We start from the raw sequence: 20,878 nt of genomic DNA on the forward strand, positions 1-20,878 counted from the left end.
GCCCAGCAAGGTGTTGTGAGCTTGTAGATCGGCTATATTTGGCAAAGAAGTTTGTAGAGGGAGAAGAGCAGACCAAGTAAAAAAAAATATTTATTTTTTTAAATCTGCAACACAATTGTATACAATATAGAGGGGGTCCCTGCTTTATCTCTCTCTCAGCCTTGGTCTGACTCTGAACAACTTTGAAGACCCCTGGCCTATAGCGATCTGGTGATGGTCAGTGGTGCCCTATCGGTTGGCATGGCAAAGACCACCACTCCAGACATCTACGTCTACCAATGACATCATCGATGGGGATGCCAAACTAACAGAAACAAACTACAGCCTTGATCTTACCAGAAAGATAGCACACTGAAATAGAAGCCATTGTTCTTGCATTACGAAAAAAAAGAAAAGAAGAAAAAAAGAAAGGTTGAAATCTTATTTGAAATGACCAAACCTGCCTATGATTATGTCACTGGTAGGCTGGTTTCTGAACTGTCCACAGGCAGCCCTGAAAAACACAGAGCCAGCTAGACAGAAACGGTGCCTTTTAATGAACATTAGTGAGGACCAATTATATGATGACAATGTTGAAAATGGGTCAAGTAGTCCTTTAAGTGTATAGGTTGTTACAGTAGATGGGAGAGTTGAAAGTGACAGGGAGAGTCGGTGGTTTGCATTAGGGTGGGGGTTGGGGGTAGAGGAAGCCTAGTACGGGCGCAGGTGGTACAGCCATACTGCCACAGACAGCTGGAGCACGAGTCTTGCTCCTCGTCTGGAACTGGTGGCGTCCCGTAGAGTGGCACAACACCCTGCAGGAGACCGGGGAGACCCATCTGCCATTGCAAAGCCTAGTTATAGACGTGCTAGTCCCCCCTATGCTTCCAGATACCCTTACTGAAGCACTGTGTAGCCTGGTTACAAAGTTCTACGACACAGTCTTCAGTTGGTCCACACCCTCTGGGTTCGGACCTTACTGTGATAACAGTAGGCCTGCATGTGAGTCCAACTCAACCTTCTGTCTGAGCCAGGTCAAGAGTAGCTCAGGCACTGCCAGCCCAGAACATGACCAGAGGGGCTTGGTTGCAGAATAGACGATTCATGCTCTATTTGTTTTGCTAGTAGTGTATGTGAAAATGTAATTAGAACAATTAAAGCTATGCATGCATTTGTTCTCAGACAATCAAAGAGAACGTTTCCTGTTTGGTGGAAGTGGAACATCCTTTTAACCACTTAAGCCATGGTACTGTACATACATACTTTGCTGTATGATGGTGTCGCGTGATGTTTCCATGCATTTGCCAGGAAACATGTTAATAGACTACGCAGACCTCTATTTAGATCTAATTATTATTCTCAATTGGCTCAAAACAAACTGGCAGGAATATTACCTTTTGACCTTTGCCATCTGCTGGAGATATGCTTTTTGGAAGAGATATAGCCTATGCTTTTCTCACTCTGCTACATTTCCATTGTGTGAGACCAAAGCTTGTAGATTTGTAGAAGATAGCAGTCAGTGGCATCTTCTGATAAGGTAAAATATCACTATTTGGAAATTTGTCATATCATTCTAAGCTTAAATATAGCCTAATAATAGATAAACTATGGAAGTTTGGTCAGATGCATCTCATCTTGCGTATGTACACCTTTGGGTCTAGCTATCTGGCAAGCTAAATGAAAAGCAACTTGATTGACTGAATGTTCACAGGTATTTCCCCCAGATCTGATTAGCTTGATCCTGTCAGAGATATGCCAAAATCCTAGAGACGTCTCCCCTCTCTGGAGACAAAAATAGCCTGGGATGGTTATCTGTCAGTTCCTGCTTTCCTGTCTTCTTTTGCAGCATCCTATTCTGGCTTCCTGCTGTCCAAATGTAATGGATTACTCATTACCTTTGGAAAAGGTACATAAAATATGCCATAGGCATATTATCTTAATTTTCACCTACTAGGCCGATGCCCATTTGTAACGATGCCAGTTAGGAACACATGCCCCTCCCGTTGCAATACTATTATCATAGTTTGAGGTGGATACAGGTCCAATGGGCATCTAAACCTTGTGGGCACCAAAAAACTACACAGAGATTTTGTGCATTTATAGAAGGATGTAACTGGTTTGGAAACACTTACCAGCGCCTGTTTAGCGTAATGCATAATTTGTAGAAAGACTTAGAAGTAGCTTCCCAAATGGAGGATCAAACATATTCCAATCAGGAATACGTATATCAAATCACTTGGCGTTTGCTGAGGTCCAACACACTCAACAAAGAAGGTAAAAAAAGATGTTCGTACAAATAAAGACCCCAAAACAGGTTCACGGTGGAGTTTTTTTGGAAGTTTTTATTCAAAAAATGTCAAAGAAATGAACAGAAGGAAAACTTAGGTAACAATCTACCGAAAAAAGTTTTTGGCTTTTAACAAACACTACAAAACAAAAGTACAGAGGAAGGATTCCTTAAACTGGACATACAAGTTACCACTGGCAAATGTGTGGCACATGTAAAACAAAATAAAAAAATTAACTCTCATATAGATATCTCTATGAAAATCTTTTTATTTCCTCAAACGGTCTGTACAAAACTCTTCATAAATTATTACTTTTTCATATAACTTAATGACTGTTCAACATGATGGTTACTTAAATGAGCTTTTTTTTGTCTTTTCTTTTCTTTGATGCACCTTTCCAACTCTTGACCCAGATAGTATGGCACTTGGTTCAGACACCACTAGCAGCATAATCCTCACAAGACAACAGTATTACGTCTCCGTCTCAGGCATTACAAATTCTCAAGTATAGTCACAATGGCCCTTTACTTTGGTAACACGTCAGCCAACTACAGAGGAAATGCTGCTGCTGCTGCAAGTCTGTCTGGACTCTGGACAAAGCAACAAAGATGTTTGTTTTAGGAGCATAGATCCAGTGAATACCACAACTCCGCTTTATTGTCCATCTTCAAAAACTACACACAATCAGCCTCTGGAATCTTTTACCATGAAAGCAGCAGTTCTTCTTTTGAAACTATGAAAACTGAATCTCTGAACAACTAAATACATGCTCGTCTACGCACAATCGCCCTCATAATGATTACGATAATACAAAAAAGAAAAAGATTTGAGAAAAAAAAGAAATAAGTATTAAAAACAACCTGAAAGGAAACAGCTGTATGTGGCCAGCTCCTGAGCATGGCATTTGGTCTGGAAGGGCGGGCTGGACCTGCTAACCCGGCCTAATACAGAGGAGAAAGGAAACTCTGAGGTAGATAACTCGTCAGTCCGACCACCAGGTCTTAACACGGGCTTATTGGAAGACGCCTTAATCAAAAAGCCTGTTTCAATCTGCTGTGATCAAAAAAATAATAAAACTTTAGCGATTTCTCTGTTGCACCGCACCATGTCAGAACAGACTGCTATTGTATAGCTGTGATTTCATAGTTTCAAACTTCTTTCCTACTTTATCAGATTTACATTGCATTTTCCATTATTTATGTAGTGATGAAATCCACATGTGGCACTTGTTGGATCCAAGCCTTCCTTCATGCTTGTTTGTGTCCATACTTTACTAATACCTATGATAACTGAATGTAAATGTACAAAAAAGGCACATTCTCCAAACTGCAAACTAGTCTGCAGAAAAAAGTCAATTACATCCTGGTTAAAGAGACAAATGAACCAGCTCACAGTCTTTGGTGAAGTAAACTACAATTGAAAGTGCCAAGCTTGTTTGTTTCCTATCAAAGAGTGAGGTGCACTAAAATCCACATTATTCACCCCCCCAACTGACTGAACTTTTGCCTAAGTTGTAATAGAAGGCTTTGATTAGATTTTCACAATCACAAGTCCATGTTTTCCTGTTTCAAATAAGTGAAAAAGACACACCCTGTCAACCTGACAGAGAATATCACCCAAGAAGACAAAACATAAAATAAACAACCAACTAACAAAAAACAAGTTGTCCCCTGTCCCATGACCCCCCCGCCCCACCCTAGTAAGTTTATTTTCAGGTAATCTACAACACCAAATAATCAAAAAAAGGCAATATTCAAAATGTGATCATTCAGCAGAAGTTCTACTTCTTCTGCTTACTGTATATCAACATTACATCCTATTAAAATCATAGGATTCAGAGTTCATTTAATTCAAAACATTTTTTTCCCTAAACTTTCTATTTAGATTCGTTTTTGGAGGGGAAATGCAAAAGAAACACCTAACACAGCAGATTTAATTAGCTATATCCAAAGGAAAGCCCTATATAGCTGATTTACAAGGCAATAGCTCTCACATATCTTTTTGCTCATTGCCAGCCTCCAGAGTGGCCTGTACAGCTATTGTATGGAAACTATTAAGGCAAATTGTATCAGACAGCAAGATCAATCTAGACCACTAAGAGAAATCACTTTACAAGAAAAAACACTGAACACTTCACCATAGCAACACTCACACAGCAAGCACAAAACATCATTTTCAAGATGTTTGGCTAATAAATCTTCAGAAAATAACTATTTCAAAACAAAATGAGAAAAGAAAAAGAAATCATGAAAATATTAACAAAAGACATTTTTACTGTCATGCACTTTAAACATCTAGTCACACAATTCTTGTATCCTGTGGCAACCCTTGGTAAAAAATAAACGTTTAGTATTTCCTTATCAAAATAAAACTTTTTTCTTCTTTTTTTGATATAATTAGCATCATTTGATGAAATCAATCATTTATTTGCACCTTCTGGAACTTATACCAAAAATAGTTTCACTTATTCTTATTACAAACATAAGGAAATAATTGCAGAACCTGTGCAAAATGGTGGAAAACCCTTAGCGTCCTTTGCATCTGAGGAAGCCATGATTGTTTTAGCTGTTGTCCCAATGTTACCTCAGTCTTACTTGGTTTGTTGGTAAGTGTATGGGGAATGATCACCAGATGACTCCACTTGTGACTGCCCACCATTTTCCTGGAAGAGAAGGAAGGTCAGATAACTAACACTTTGAAAATAAGATTTTGCCAATATTGAGCTCTTCTTTTACATGAAGACGCATTTATAAAAGAACCAATGAGATCCATCCACTCACCTCTACAGGAACACTTGTTGCCTGCATATGTGTATACTGGGGGATATAGGCTCCTTGCATAGCTGTGTTTGTGGCCATGAACTGTACAAGGAAGGAGAGTATGAGTATCCATTCTAGAAGCTATAACATAATGGAAATGGAAAAGTATGTTGTGCATTATTGCTCTCAAATTTAAAGAAGTTGTTTTCTGACCCTGTGCAGTTCTCTCACCGTTCCTGCGTTGCCCAGGGAGAGGTGACTCATCTGCTGTGAAAGGGGTCCCATCATGGAAGTAGGCTGCAGTGACATAGAATGGTCCATAGAGGGTGATATCACCGCTCCCTGGGACAAGAGTGTGAGAGGATGAGAGATATGCTTTGGGTGGAGACTGGTGGAGACTGAAAAGCATTCAAGGACTATTATATTGTAAGACTAAAATGTAACTCAGACATCAGCATAGTAACTCAGACATCAGCATAGGATACTGAGCAGAACGAGCATAAGTTTTCAAGGAATGGCTTAGAGAACAGCATATTTCACACCTCAGAAGATGTGAAATATTGTAAATGCTTTTTAAGTTTCTGCCCTCTGCCTGTTTGCCCTCAGGCTCAAATGAGCATTTTATATTCTAACGGCTCATTTACGGCTGTTGACTCAGAGGAAGACGCTTGTTGAAATGTCAGTCACTCCCTGTAATAAACATGTAGACTTTTTATGAGTGCTCCAGTGTTTTACTTTGAGTAGTCTAATTGAAATACACAGGTAAAAAGCTTTGCCTGGCTCATTTACATAATATGAAAGGAGACACCTCACTTTGAATTAAAAATCATCCGTTCGAAAATATTAATAAGATCTGCCATTAAAAAAAGAGCTTTTGTGTGTGTCTCCAAAGCAGGCCTCCTAGCATTCTTTGGCAAAGAATTTGCACCAAAAATCCTTGATGACCCGGTTGCACCTTCTAGCACCTTACTATGTGACTGCTCCTTTCATTTCAATTCCTTTTAATTTAGTTGGTACAATTGAAGTTCGGGAGGTTGGACCAAGCAGAAGACAACCAGGCACAACTCTAACCAGCCACTTGCCAACTCCACCCACGTGCCTTCTCCTGATCACCATGCCTACCACCTCCATACCCAGCGAGGACTTCTCCCTTCAGTACACCACGCCACCACCCTCATCCGTCTCGCCGGCCGTGGTGCCTGGTTATCAAAAGCAGACTCCATCCAGACTCATCCAGGCTTGGCACCTTTTTTATCTTCCCCTATCTGGTCTACCCCTTTGAAAACCTTCTCACAGTCTATTCCCACCAGCAACACCGGCAAGAAGCCTCACACGTCTCAAGTCTGTTTTCGATCGTCTCAGAATCTCATTTCACTGCAGACCAAAACTAAGAAATCCAGATGCTTGGCTCCACCCGCAGACCCGTCTCCAACCGCAGATTACCCTATTTAGCGACGATCTTCCCCTGACCCACCCGTTCTACCACCTCTTCACCCTCTCCCGGCACTCCATCCTGCAAGGATGATCACGCCGGCACCCCAAATGTCATTTTCGTGGCCTTGGCCATCTAAACCGCACACTCCACGCTTGCGTGTAGTGATGACCTTAGATGACCACGCCAGCACCCCATGCTGCTCGTGCCCGTGGCCATCTAAGCCGCACACTCCACGTTTGCGTGTAGTGATGACCTTAGATGACCATTTCGCACTTAGTATCTTTGGCCGTTTATGCCACACGTCCCATGCCACGCATGCGACCATACTCCAATTTAAAACAAAAGAAAATAAAAGGAAGCGCTGCCTGGGTTCAATCACAGTGGCTCAAAATATTTGCTCTTCAGTGGAGCAAGGCAACAGCTGACTGCATTGCATTTTTTCACCTGAAGACTCAGTATTTTTCCCCTACAGTCTGCCTCACCACAAGCAGAACTTTTGGTTCCTTTGCATCTAGACCATACTCCAATGTTTCTTTCAATAAATAACCTTAAACCTATTTTGTCGATGGCTTGGTCTTTCCTAGTGAACTGCCATTGCAGGTTGCAACGAAACCTTTCACATTGCCATTCATATATTGTATCCTGCCTGCCGCTTCACAGAACAATGCCACAATTCAGAACGGGACATTTGTAATACAAAGAAGTGAATCAAAGGAATGAAGAGAAAAGGGGCATGTGGATGAACAGATAGAAGAGGAGAGTATGCTCTTACTGGGTGCTGCATGATGTAGGGCTGGTGAGCCACCCAGGAGGGATTCTGGACCTGGAACATTCACACATAGACACAGTAAATACACTGGCACAGCGAGGGCACACATGCTATTTCAGGAGCTCACATGAGGGTGTGACTGGCCCGGCAACAAGCATGAAAGGCCACGGTGTCCTTTACCAGGCAGATACACACCCAACACCTATGAAACCCCACAGGACACCCCTCTGATAGGTGATGACACAAGATTAACAAACACGTAGGGGCTGCTTGAGCGCTGTACATATAAATGATAAATGGGTGTTTCTACTGAGCACTGAAGCGATGAAGAACTGAAATTGATGTATAGGTATTTCAACTAGACCACTGCATATAAAACTGGTGAATCAGCAAGCAGCACCTATTTATCCATCATACTGAACATGCAGCATTGCTCTCCTCTTTTAAGAAAAGGGTATAAATCAGGACTAAAAAGCAATAAATCAAACCTGGTACGTTGAAACCGGCGAGATATAAGGAGACATGGACGTTTGAGCTATCATCCTGTTGGCAATACTGTATGGAGATGGGTAGAATCTGAAGAGAGGGAAGCAATCACTTGATTAAAAAAAACTAAGTGTGAATATATAAAAGTAAATGAGATCAAGTAACACCAACTAACCCCTACACAGCTTACCCATTTTGCATAGCAGCTGTAGTGGGATCGTACGTGAGTGTCATTCCAGCCTGACAGGAAGAGGGGAAAACAGATTAAGCAATCAAAAGAATGAGGCAACTTGCAACACATGCTGCATCATTCACATTTGACACAAACCAACGCAACCATCGCATATCAACACAAGTCTGTCTCTCATTACCACCTCTCACCTGGAGAGATATTTGAGTTTTTAAGGGGCCATAGGGCAAGAAAAAACACCCAGACCTTCTGCGCAACTAGTTTGTGCTAATTACAGGTCTGTGAATTACTCACCTTTAATGTGTTTTCCAGGCCTATGCATTGATTAGTTGCATCTATACATGGTAACTTATTGCCAATGAGACATATGAACGCATTTTAACATCCTCTACTGCAGACCTCTATTGCACATAATTGCTTATGGATTAGCTCTCTTCACCCGGTTACAGCGGAGCGGAAGGCAGCACTCACCAGTCTAGCATCTCCTTCTCGTGGCCAGCCGCGGCCGTTCTGCACGAATTTACTCTGGCTTTGCCTCTTTTTCTGCCCACCGTCAGCAAACTTGCACAGCAAAGGCTCAGGGGGCACTGAGGACCGAGCAGGGAAACGAAACAAAAGACGGAGAGAAAGAAGGAGAGGGAGAAAGAGAAAGAGAGATAATATGAAAGGTCTTAATGCATGATACTGTCTGTCTTGGTTACTGTGCTGCAAATCTGTACTTGAGCTGAGATGAGGGTGGGGAGTGGGCATTTACTAGCCAGCCCGGGAACACAGACATCTAATTTGGCAGCTGTGGAGCGGTAATCCCCTCCCTTTCCTAAAGGCGGCAAGGGCAGCAGAGACTATTTCAGTCTAATAATCCAATTAAAAAGCTTAGAGTGGGAGAGGAGGCCACACAAGGCAGCTCTAGCACTCTCTTCCTCCCACTCTAACTCGCTCTTTCTCTGTGCTCTGCCACTTTAGCGCTGAGTGCATAGGAGCCCTTCACCAGCAAGACTCCTGCTGGGATATCAGCTGGCTGGCCACATTATTCTGCCCGTACAACTGCACCCAATTACAATGTATGCCCTATAATGACTAATACCAACCAGAGAATGACTGCATTTGCAAGCCAAATGATGTCATTTCCTCTTCTAAATGGCTTTTGCAGCTGGCTGATTTGCTAAATTGATAAACATAGACATGTCACTGACCCACATGATTTGAGCTCTGGTATAAGAATGACAATTTTCATACCGCTGCATACAGTAAGCTAAGAACTGATAAATGTTGGTGTCTGTTACCTGGAACGCCTGGAGGCGTCTTGATAAACTTTCCATTGAACTGAGAGATCACTGCATCACATTTCTCTGTTGATTCCATCCTGGAATGATAGAAGACACAAGCAGTGTAATTAAATCAATCGTTTATCGTTTAGTAGTACTGTACGGAGGATGACAGAAAGAGTAGATGTTTTCTTTCTATTCAGATGGATTAGTATCTTTTTATCTGGGTTTGCTGGCAGGCCCCACAGCACAGCTGAGGTCAATATGGTTTCAATCTTGTGGAACCAACATGCAAGAGCTCACCCACACAGCCAAAACAGATAAGGATACAGGGTATGGGTCAAAATAATTCAGTCAGTTAACAGCCGACTAGATGAATATTGTTTCTTTTCTTTTTTTTTCTTCTTCAAGTAATATTTTGGTCTGAATTGGTTTTACTTAACCCTTTAGATTAAGGTAACTACATAGATCAACAGTATTATGCAAAAGAATGATATTATGTCCACATGTGGAGTTTGAGATATGTACATTTCTTATGAGAGGAAACTGCTATTTGTCACTACATGCACGCTTAACTGACTCATATCCATACAGTCTAATTACATAGAGATTCCTTGAAATGGCTAATCGTTCCGACAACCCACGACTATTCCAATTTGAGAACTTTTGCACATCCCTAATGGATAATAAAGTAAACCTATTATCAGAATTGAATCGAATGCAAATACGCTTCAAGTTAGCTACTAATCCAAACTTAAATGAAAGTTCATGCAGAGGTAGTGGTGCTTTTCCATGAATCAAGGGCCTTTGTCCTTTTGAGTTTTTTCAGTCAAATGTCAGGTTATGCAAACATGATGTTAGCACTATAATTTCAAAACACCAGTCATTGTGTAACTAAATTCCTCAAAAGAGTTTAAAATTATGTACACATGAATCCTTCTGGTTATCATCAAGACAAAAGCTTCATGGCCTTCATGGATTACTTTGAGAAGGTCCTATACATGTCATGACACGTCGAAACTCGTTGACAGACCAAGGCTTTTTAATTGATTTTACTTCCTTTAATCTTAATCGGAGTGCCTTGGACCTGATCTTATTTCTCCATGTTTCTCCACTTTTTGACTTATTTATTAGAGTGGACACCACAGTGTTTTTCTGAGTAGTGAGTAGGCAGGGGTCTGCCCACCGCCGTGGAGACTGGGGTTAGATTCCTCCACGGTGCCTCCAGCTTGGCTGGGCACTCCAACAAACACAATTGGCTGTGTTCATGGGTGGGAAGCTGGCAGGGGAGGGTGATCTCTGATACGGCACTAATGACTCCTACATCTTGTTCGGGGGGCCTGTTGAGCAGAACTGGGAGGGATAGCGTGTTCATTTGCATGTGTTACACCCTTCCAAGTGAAACTCCTCACTGTCAGGTGAAAAGAAGCCCATAAGTATAGGTGGTGGTTGTCGACACCCTCCCCAGACAAACAAGTTGGTGCTAGCAGTGACAAGGACTGCGTACACGAGGGGAATTGGCATTGACTAAATTGGGGGGGGAAAATAAATAAACAAAATACTGAATGTCACTGTATACTGAAATGTGGGTGATTTGTTTTTTCATTCTATGAATGAATATATTAAAAAACCTGTCATTTGTTTTGTGGTTTATTTTTTTATTTAATCAGCAATGCAAAACAACTGACCTGGCGAAACCCACTCCTCTGCTGGCTCCGTTGGAGTCCCTCAGGACACGGGTGGAGATGACCTGGCCGAAGGGTTTCAGCATGTTCTCTAGCTCCTGCTCGTCCATGGACAGGGGCAGGTTGGAGATGTACAGGTTTGTTGGGTCCTGCTCTTGTTGCTACAGAGGAGTGACAGAGAGGAAGACAGAGAGGTGTTGACAGTAATGCCACTTTAATAGGAAGTGCTCAGAACACACATGGAAACATACTAACATTCCAATGCAGTGTCACGTTCACGTCAGCCTCTCGGTATAACGCAGAGTGAACATAGGAGGAACAGGGTGGGGTTTTCACGGTGTTTCAACAACACTATTGAGCCCTTTCCAATGCATAGTCCCGGCTCGGCACGCCACATCTATACCCTCATTTGTTGCCTTTCTATTAGTACCTGGTATCAGGTACTTGTGGTGTCTTTCCATATGTAGTATCAGCTCATCCCCCCCTTGCTCGTCCCAACTCAACACTCTACTCATTTTACCTTTGTGTTTCCATTTGCAACTCGGACCCCCCAAGCAGTACCTCCTACCCACATGGCTGCTATAGGCGGCCATAGCTGAATGGGGTAGAGAGCCTGCCTGAGAAGCAATAGGTCCCTGGCTCGATTCCCGGCTCCAGCAGTCACTTCATCCCTAGCTGCCCCCTTGCTCATCTGTGGGCTGGGTGAAACTGAAAACTGAAGTTCCCCCGTGGGATGAAATAGGTCCTGTTATTATTGCTCATCCTTTAGAAACAGCCATGGCTAAGCTAACGATAACGCCAGTGCTACCTGGAAAGTAACAATCATGATTTTAACCAGTAACGCCCATCAACATCATTAAGGCAAGAAATAGGCCATGCAATTGCTCAACATTGATTTCTCATTTACAACATCTAGCATAACACAAAGAGACAAAAAGAGAAATAAATGCAAGAAAATGTTTATTGCTACACACAGTGACATTATTGACAGAAATTTGTTCAGTAGAGAGGAGTAAAGGTGAGGCAAGCTGACACTACATATGGAATAAGAAATTATTGGAATAAATCATATGCCACAGGCTTCTCTGCCTTTTCTATACAGTTTGTGATCAGGAAAATCCACAGAATGGAACAAATCAGCCTGTAGCCTATTCCAGGCTCTGCATGTATTGTCTTCCCCATTCTTTACACAGCGAATTGAAGACTTGATTTGATCTTCAAACTAGAGTAAAATATTGTATCTAAGACCCGTAAACATCTAATGTCTTTTACTAAGTATAGTGTATTCTGGTTCAAATAAATATCCGTTGTGTAGTGTTCCTCCATGGAGTGCTCTGAGGCTGGAGTAGAGTGTTTACAAGACGCCATTGTACAACTGAGGAAGGGGAAAGAAGGCTGAACGAACTGTTCGAGAGACAGAAAATAGTGGTAAAAAAAATTGCATTCTCCCCACTTCCTCCAGTGACTAAGGCAATGAAGTGATTTTCCCTAGAAATGCTCTCTGAGTGGCCTGTTCGAGTGCGTGTCAGGTTCTTGATCCGACCGGAGCTTTTTAGAGGACTTTAGGTGTGAAAGGCACCTGAGTGTTGCGCAGAATGTGGTGACCTATCGATTTCTGTTCTGCCCGCTGGCTGCAGCCTTGTTCCAGCGGACGAGGTTTCCGGCAGATAAGGTCACGTGCTGTCAATCGGCCAATCATCAAAAGGTCGCGCACACGTCACTTTTCCTTCCCGTCTATTTATTAGCAGAGGTCACGTGCTGTCAATCGGCCAATCATCAAAAGGTCGAGCACACGTCACTTTTCCTTCCCGTCTATTTATTGGCAAAGACACCATAAGAAACAATTCCACCATAGCAGTGGCTACGCTTTCATCAAGGACATCAATGAAGGGGCCTAAAGCATAAAGTATACTTCGTTGTACGAAGTATACATTTTCCTCGCTTGCAGTAAAAAACTGATTTTCATGCGATAAGCTCTATATGATGTCTACGTTTCCCTTTTTCTTCCAACCGTCTCTGCTATGTGGGGGTCACTAATACAGGGTCAGCATGAATAGAGATGAGGGGAGATTTGCATGCAGCCCACGGCTGCGTGAGGCCCCACATCAGCTGATTTCTTCCTGTATTTCAATAGCATCAGCAGAAACATAAGACACGGCTACGGGTCCCCGGGGAGCGGCCGCTCGCCATTAATATTCATCAGCGTCCTGCCGCATTCAGTGCCGGCTACAGGGATGGATTGGATTACTAAAGTAATACGCTGACAGAAAAATCAACATCTCACTATTAGGGGAGAGAGGAGGGTGTCGGGGGTCGGGGACAAGGAACGGGCTCCCCAGCCCCTCGGCACGGCACCAACAGTAAGGTGTTCAATCAGAGGGATTGGTGCCGAGGTGACAGAGACGGAAGGAGGGATAAGGTAAGGAAGGAGAGAGGGAGGGAGAGACGTATTTGCGATCGGTGGTCCTGTGCTGCTCTAATAACTCTGAAGAGCTCTGAGAGGAGGGAGGCGGAACATCACAAGCATCACTCACTGCTTGCCACCTATTATACAAATGTGTAGACACGCTTTTGCGTGCACAGACGCACGCACACGCGCGCGCATGCACACACACACACACACACACACACACACACACACACACACACACACACACACACACACACACACACACACACACACACACACACACACACACACACACACACACACACACACACACTCAGTCAGGACACACACACACACACTCAGTCAGGACACACAAACGAATGTACACACAAAGGCACAATTTATATTCCAAGGGCAAAAACGCTGCCTCCCCACTTCGGCCTTTATAGTTTTCCTCTTAGACGCTCAGGGTAACGCATTCATCCTGTTAACTGCCACTAAAATGTCACCCCAAAGAGGCCACTGATAAATTGTTAATGACAAGGGGCTTTGCTTTTTTAGAATATTGTCCTACCTTATATAGAAAAGGTAATTGTCACATGGACACTATTCCATGTCATCTCAATTGTCTTTCAGTTAAAGTGGGTGAATGATCACATGTTTTACTGATGAGTCAACCAGAACAGACTTTCTCCTGCTACACAACTGACTGCTTCATCATCTGAGAGGAATTAGACAGAGAAAAGAAATCCATTCCTGTGTGTGTGTGGAGCAGCTCTTAAAAAACGTAGGGACAGAAATTTGGCAGCAAGATAAGACATCTGTTTGTGCTGCTGAATGGGGTCACCAGCCAACCAGTCAGTCATTAACTGTCATGTGACTAAGGCGTGCTCTCAGATGGAGGGGGAGGTAACGCGTGTCTAACCTCAGAGAGGGAGGGTGGATGAGATGGGCTTGTATGCTCTAAAAACCCTGGCATATAGTGGAAAAGATGCCTTCCACTGGCTACAGATGATGCCATATATGCCAGTGGTTCTCAACCAGTGATCCGGGGACCACCAGTGGTCCTTGAGGGGGTTCCAGGTGGTCCCCAGCTAAACGATGGAGAGTTGGTAACCAAATGGACCCTTATTTTCTATTATCTATTATCTTTAACTCTTGACAGCGTAACATTTTTACGCTCTCAAGAGTTACATTATTGTTAAACATCTGCATGACTTAATTATTATCTTTAATACAAGTCTACATACTTAGAGAATGTAGAAAAATTGATCAACGTTTGCCTGTTATCTCTCCTATTGGTACCAACATCAATACAGCATGGAATTGTGGACAAAATCTCATCCAACAATAACAAAATATTCTAAGTTTTGGGTCTGAGAGGCTAAATCTCATCAAATAGTGGTCCGTGGCTCAAATGCCAAATAAATAATGGACCTTGATATGAAAAAGGTTGAAAACCACTGCTACTGTATATGCTATTGGTTACACACGTACGTACGTACGCGCACACACACACACACACACATACACACACACACACACACACAATTTTACTGGTAGTACGTGACTATCATTCCTGCGAATAACACAATGTCGGTTACTATCATTCTTAAAGCTGCTTGGGAAGACATTTTTATTGTTTAAATAAGAAAGGAGCGGCAGTCGTTCAGGAGGTAGAGAGGCCATCTTTGGAATCGGAAGGTTCCAACGTCGAAGTGTTTTTGAGCAAGAAATTGAACCCCTAATTGCTCCCGATTAGCAGGTTGGTGCCTTGCATGGTTTCCATGGTGAATGTTGAAATGCACATTCAAAAGCACTTTGGAAAAACTGCGCTATGCAAACGCACCATAAAAAATAATCTCTCTATTCTTTAATTATCCTCATAAGAGTTTGCCCACAGAATATAAATGTGAATTCACTCGTGGGTGTATTCAAGGAAGGAAAAGACATCAAGTACGAAGAGGCCTTTTTTTTATCCATCAAAATAACAGTAGGTGAAAAGACAGGAAACTCTTATCTGCTTCTTTCCCGCCCACCAGCCTTTGAAATAATAATGAGTGAATGCCTATTGAATGGTGCCAAGGCACAGAGAAAACACTTTAAGGAAAAGGGACCTTTGTCAGTGAAGTCCATCAAGACCAAACAAGTCACTGCAATAATGAGAAGAAAGCAGGACTGCAAGACTCCAACCGCATAAAGGCATTTACCTCACACAATGCAAAGCTTAACCTAACCTTAGGCCTTCCCCTCAAAGGCAAAGCAGCCCCGTTTTAATTAAAAAAGGTACACACTGCACAGAGGCATGTTAAGAAGTTCCAGAGATTCCCAGACGAGGAGCTGAAGCCGGAGTGTTCTTGTTTAGTGCAGGATGGGAACCAATATCAATAATGTTACTGGTACAATTTCAGTTAGCCGAATACCCTTAATTCAGTTCTATTTGAGATTTTAGCCCTTAGTTTCTGGTGCATTGTAAATATGAAAATGTAAAATTCACAAACATTCACTTTACGTTATATCTGTATTGTGCATTGTAAAAGTAATAACAACTGTCAGCTATGTTGGACAGTTGCACATACAAGACAACCTACCATCTGGTCATCTTTAGAATAAGAGGTACTCACTGTACTCTGAAAACTGTTCTAAACCAACAAAAGATAGTTGCACTTTGTTACTATGTTGTAATCATAGTAGACAGAGTCCTCCACTTTGTTTTTGACAGGTTTGCATGTCGTGGCATTGTCTGGACTAGATCCAGATACCAAATGCCAAAGTGAAAAGAAACAAAAGTCCTATAACGAGAGGTCCTAAATGTGTTAAAGGTGCTTTGGATGGGACGGATAGACTGGTTTTCTGTTCCTGGAGAGGCTTAGACACACATCCCCAGGGTGGATTCCTTCTCTAGCACGTCACCCTGTTGTCAGCACAGTGCATCACCGGCCTCTCCACCCCATAGTCTGCTTGTCGGCGCCACTCACTCCTGGAGCCCATCCAAAGCCCGCCTGGGAGCTCTCAGCTGACAGGGTGCGTTTAGGGACCATGACATATGCATATGCACGCGCACATTACACAGACACACTTGTAGCAATGCACACTGCACACTATGCATAAGAACACAAGTGACTAGCTGCAAATAGCTCCACACTTAAGAATATAGGCTACAAGTCTCCCACCCACCCTCTGCGCCCATGGAAACACACTCACACACACACACACACACACACACACACACACACACACACACACACACACACACACACACACACACACACACACACACACACACACACACACACACACACACACACACACACACACACAGATTGCTTCAGCACATGCCTCAGACTTGTTTCAAGCGGTGACCTCAGAGTAACTGGGGGTGCAGTGCCAGTGGCACATGTGCACCACACTCAGGCAGATTCCTGTCCTGCTATGTAATACCATGAGGATCAGGTTTTAGTTGCCTGGCCAACCAGATTAGAGGAAGAAACAGTGCAACGGGGCCAGGTATGTGTGGGTGTTAATATCAGGATTAGGCTGAAAGTGTATCCTCACCTTTGCCATCTGAGCTTGGACACCACTGGTCTTCAGGGCAGCCACAGCTTTCTGAGCTGCGGCTGGGCTGTCGAAGTCCACAAAGCCATAACCTGTGGCACAGAGAAGCACAAATGTTACGGCACACTACAAGGCATTACTATTGAATTTGTTGACAGCTACAAATACTTTAAGGTTCAAGGTTCAAGGTGGTGTGGTCTTTATTGTTACATCTTGTGTACAGGAATATTAGAGTAAAAACTTATTTTTGTTCAGCACCTCAGACACTGTAGCAGCATACCTAATAACATTTAAAGCAACAGTTATTTTGTTTTAATAAAGTTGTTTTGCTTTGTCTTTGACTAAATCCCATACATTATAAATATTAATAAGAAAACATATATATATACACAAAACATAACACACCACAATTTGACTAGACAAAACATTACATTGAACGCCTTGCAAAAAAGCTTACATTGAGTTTTTTGTACAGTGCATGTTGATGTCTTGTTTTTGTGTGTCTGCTAGGAAAAGATTAGCTGCTGGACTTTTTCTTTCTCAGCTTGACTATGGTGATACTGTTTATAAGTTTGTTGTTCCTATACTTTAGCTACATTCGACCCCCTGTATCATTCAGCTTTATGATTCATTACAATTTCTTAACATAGCACCATCACTGCTTTCTGTAAAGTTGACTGGCAATCCCTTGCCAAGATGGAATATTGGTAGATTTGTATTTATAAAGCTATCCTTGGTAAGTTGCCTGGCCCTATGTACATAAATGCTATGTTTTTATTTTTGCAGAGTAGTATTAACGTAGGCTCTTAAAGTGGTTGCATTGAACGGTACCTGCTGTTGGAACTGAGGCAGGCAAGATGAGCTTGTAGCCTACTATCAAGGTCCAGGGTCATAGAACTGGAACACTTTATTTCATTACCAGATTTAAAAAGGCAGATAAGTAGGCCTACAGATACTAAGTACCTGTGGTACTAATGCTCTACTGTACTGTTAGATGTTTCATTGCATTTAATCTTTAGTTTGTGTAATCGTTGAACACTTCTGTTGTTGTTTTTTCTTGTTGTTGTCTTTTTTATACTGTGTAGCCAGGTCTCGCTTGTAAAAGATTTTTAACCTCAGTGTGACTTCCTGGTTAATTGAAGGTTAGATGCGGTTTCACCATGTTGCTACGAGACGAGCAAAAACCCTTGGACACATCCGGTCGGTTGCTGGTTGGTTAATATTATCTTTATACGTATATATTATTTATATATGTATGTATATATTGTATGTATGTATGTATGTATGTATGTATGTATGTATGTATGTATGTATGTATGTATGTATGTATGTATGTATGTATGTATGTATGTATGTATGTATGTATGTATGTATGTATATATGTATGTATGTATGTATGTATATATATATATATATATATTTGTTTAGTTTTTTTAATATATACGTACTGTATATATATACATACTGCATATGATGGTCTGCATGCTTATTTGTGAATTATTGTGTGTTTGGATGTCTTCATGCATATATGCACAATTCTGAGTCTAAACTGTGTGCATGTACATGCCATGATATAATATGTGTATCTGTGCATGTGTGTGTGTGCGTGTGTGCGAGCGTGCATGTACTGTTGAGGCAGGAAAGTGCTGAGACTGCAGATAGCAACAGTGACGTTCAGGGCTCAGGTCAGCTCTTTGTCCTCAGGGGGGTACAAACAGGGAGGACCAGTGGTCCCAGGCCTCTACTATGGCTGCTATATTTAACCTCCCTGAGCTCATTGACGGTGAATGCACCAGTACTCCTACACAGCACATCAACTGTGAAAAGGGCCACAAAATGGAATCTTATCTCTCATAAAACTTAATTCTTAAGCCAGAACTAGTATTTATCAAATCTGAGATTTAGAAGTAAAACTATAAAGATTTCACTTAAAGCTTTACAAGTCTTAACAGTGTGTCCTTTCACTGAGAGCCTTCACTTAACTGGAATCTGCATATATACAGAGGGGAGAGTCAAAGTGCTCACCTAATGTCATCATGCACTGGGCAGAATCAGTAAGGCCCTCTTTAGTAAAAGATGGACCAGTTGAAAGGGACTGGATCGGAGCCAGGGACCTATCACTCAACAGAGGGGGGAGGAGCAGGGAATGTTGTCTCTTTGTGTGGGACCTACCCACAGCAGTGACAGGCCAAGAGTCAAGGGTTGAGGCTTAAAATAACATGAGCTGGGTGGCAGCGTTTTACCAGCGTGTCTGTCTGTTTCCTGATTTGCCCGTCCCTTTTGAGACAACCACATTGCTGGTGAATGACTTAAGCAAGGCAGAGTTCCTTTCTTTTACAGTGCTGCCAAACCCACTGAATGAATAAGGAGCCTACAGCAAAGCTTTATTAGTCATTTCTCAACATAGTCCATTGTCTGTAATATAAAATAATGCCATTAGGGGGATTATGTGTCATATCACACGGTGAAGGTCTAGAGATTTCAGCCATACAGTGTAACACTCTGATGTTCCAGTTCAGTCAGATGTCGGCAGAATCTATTTCATGGCTGTTCATGAGAAGGCTTTACTATGCCTATCCAGAGTAAGACAAACTCACATATTTTTGGTGTGTCTGTGAAGGTTTATTGTTCAGTTAACGTAGCCTAGTTTAACCCTGCTCAATTCCAGGATGTCTATGGGATCAAGTAGCAGCTCCTCTCAAACGTAGGGAAACCTGAGGTTTAATCGTTTGTACTGGGTGCATTTCGCCTTTCCGACATGTCGCCTTTCCGACGTTAACGAACCCTATACCTAACCCTAACCCTAACCCTAACCGCACGCGGAAGCCACTAGTCGGAGTGGCGAGATGTCGGAATGGAAGGAGCACCCCGTTTGTACTCCTTGGCCTAGCATTAACCTTTTAACAAACTTGTTCAAAACAAGTACAAAATATGACATTATAGTTTGGAACTAACATACATTTCCCAAAATAAGCATAATCATTATTGTGTAAATATCCATTGTGGCTGTTTGATATGTGAAAGTAGTGTCTTTATAAATCTGAACATTACAATGTGCAGTTTTGTTATACCAGCCGAGGCTTAAGTGCTTAGGCCTGGAGGTCCTGAAATGGCTATGACTTGATTTGTGAGCATATTTAAGAGAACATACAGAAAATGCAATGGTTGAAATGTAACTCATGTTGGAAAATGAAAGACATGCTCACACACCTTTGCATTTGTTCGTAGCCTTGTCCAGAATAGCCTTTGTTGACACAATTTTGCCATACCTAGAAAAGGAACAGAAAGGAAGCTATTGTTAGCTGGATTATGCACTAGAAGGACGAAGCCAGCTAGAAACGACAAAGAGCAGGGCTTGTGCAAGAATTTATGACATCATTGAAAAAGTATGAGAAACAGGAAGTGGTTTCCATGTGGAGTTGAAATTCTCCACCACGTCAGTGCACTGCAAAGTTAGACAGACCTAGCCCTTTAGCCAAACAAAACCTATGACAGGCCTATAGAATGTGAAAGTACAAAAACAAGCAAGTACAACAACTAAATATTGACATTTAAACCAGTTGAAGTACACAAGGATCCAGAGCTGTATTGTATGGTCGTAAAAACTAAATGAAACCCGCATTCCCCAGCTACATCCTGTGTTCTCACAGCTCTGTGGTATCCTGTCTGACAAATGAATCCCATACTGACCTCCAAACACACTCCACTTTTGTTCAGTACAAAGCTCCCTATACCGAACGCAAAACACTAGCTGAACACAACACAACATGTTTATGGAGTGCAAAGCAAGGCAGCCACATACTCATGCCACTGTCTCTTCCCAATACCCACACTGACACATTTAGAAACGGGCAGTCAGGCCTCGATAACGGCAAATGAGGACCCTATGTAGAGAGATATGCCCTGGGGACAGATGATTAATGAGTGAATTGACTGAGGGTGGACAGCAGAGTTGTGACATGGCAGGGAAGTTAGCTAGTGGCCACTGGATGACAATGAGACCTCCATCTTGAGACACAGAGGCGCAGATAGGTTACACCAGGATCCTGGCACGTTTGATGTGCGTCTGATTGTCCCA

The 20,878-nt window shown here is 42.3% G+C and overlaps 1 protein-coding gene across 10 annotated transcripts in view; it reads right to left on the reverse strand.

Annotated features, from left to right (window-relative positions):
- Nucleotides 1–2,294: 2,294 nt before the first annotated feature.
- The window catches only part of rbms1b (RNA binding motif, single stranded interacting protein 1b), a 40,115-nt gene continuing 21,531 nt past the window's right edge, over nt 2,295–20,878 (reverse strand). For 2 of the 10 annotated variants that reach the window (XM_084084802.1, XM_084084805.1), the window contains exons 3-13: nt 20,011–20,069; nt 16,801–16,892; nt 10,860–11,017; nt 9,190–9,269; nt 8,378–8,493; nt 7,907–7,956; nt 7,719–7,827; nt 7,234–7,284; nt 5,240–5,368; nt 5,048–5,128; nt 2,295–4,929 (exon numbers count right to left, since the gene is read on the reverse strand). In XM_084084802.1, coding sequence (XP_083940928.1) covers nt 4,858–4,929; nt 5,048–5,128; nt 5,240–5,368; nt 7,234–7,284; nt 7,719–7,827; nt 7,907–7,956; nt 8,378–8,493; nt 9,190–9,269; nt 10,860–11,017; nt 16,801–16,892; nt 20,011–20,069 — 997 coding nt within the window. In that variant the 3' untranslated portion in view covers nt 2,295–4,857. The remainder of the gene's footprint in view (nt 4,930–5,047; nt 5,129–5,239; nt 5,369–7,233; nt 7,285–7,718; nt 7,828–7,906; nt 7,957–8,377; nt 8,494–9,189; nt 9,270–10,859; nt 11,018–16,800; nt 16,893–20,010; nt 20,070–20,878) is intronic. The other 8 variants (XM_084084807.1, XM_084084810.1, XM_084084806.1 and 5 more) reach the window with 6 other exon arrangements.

The sequence above is a fragment of the Gymnoscopelus microlampas genome (genome assembly GCF_963454915.1).
Source record: "Gymnoscopelus microlampas genome assembly, chromosome: 17".
NCBI classification, from domain to species: domain Eukaryota; kingdom Metazoa; phylum Chordata; class Actinopteri; order Myctophiformes; family Myctophidae; genus Gymnoscopelus; species Gymnoscopelus microlampas.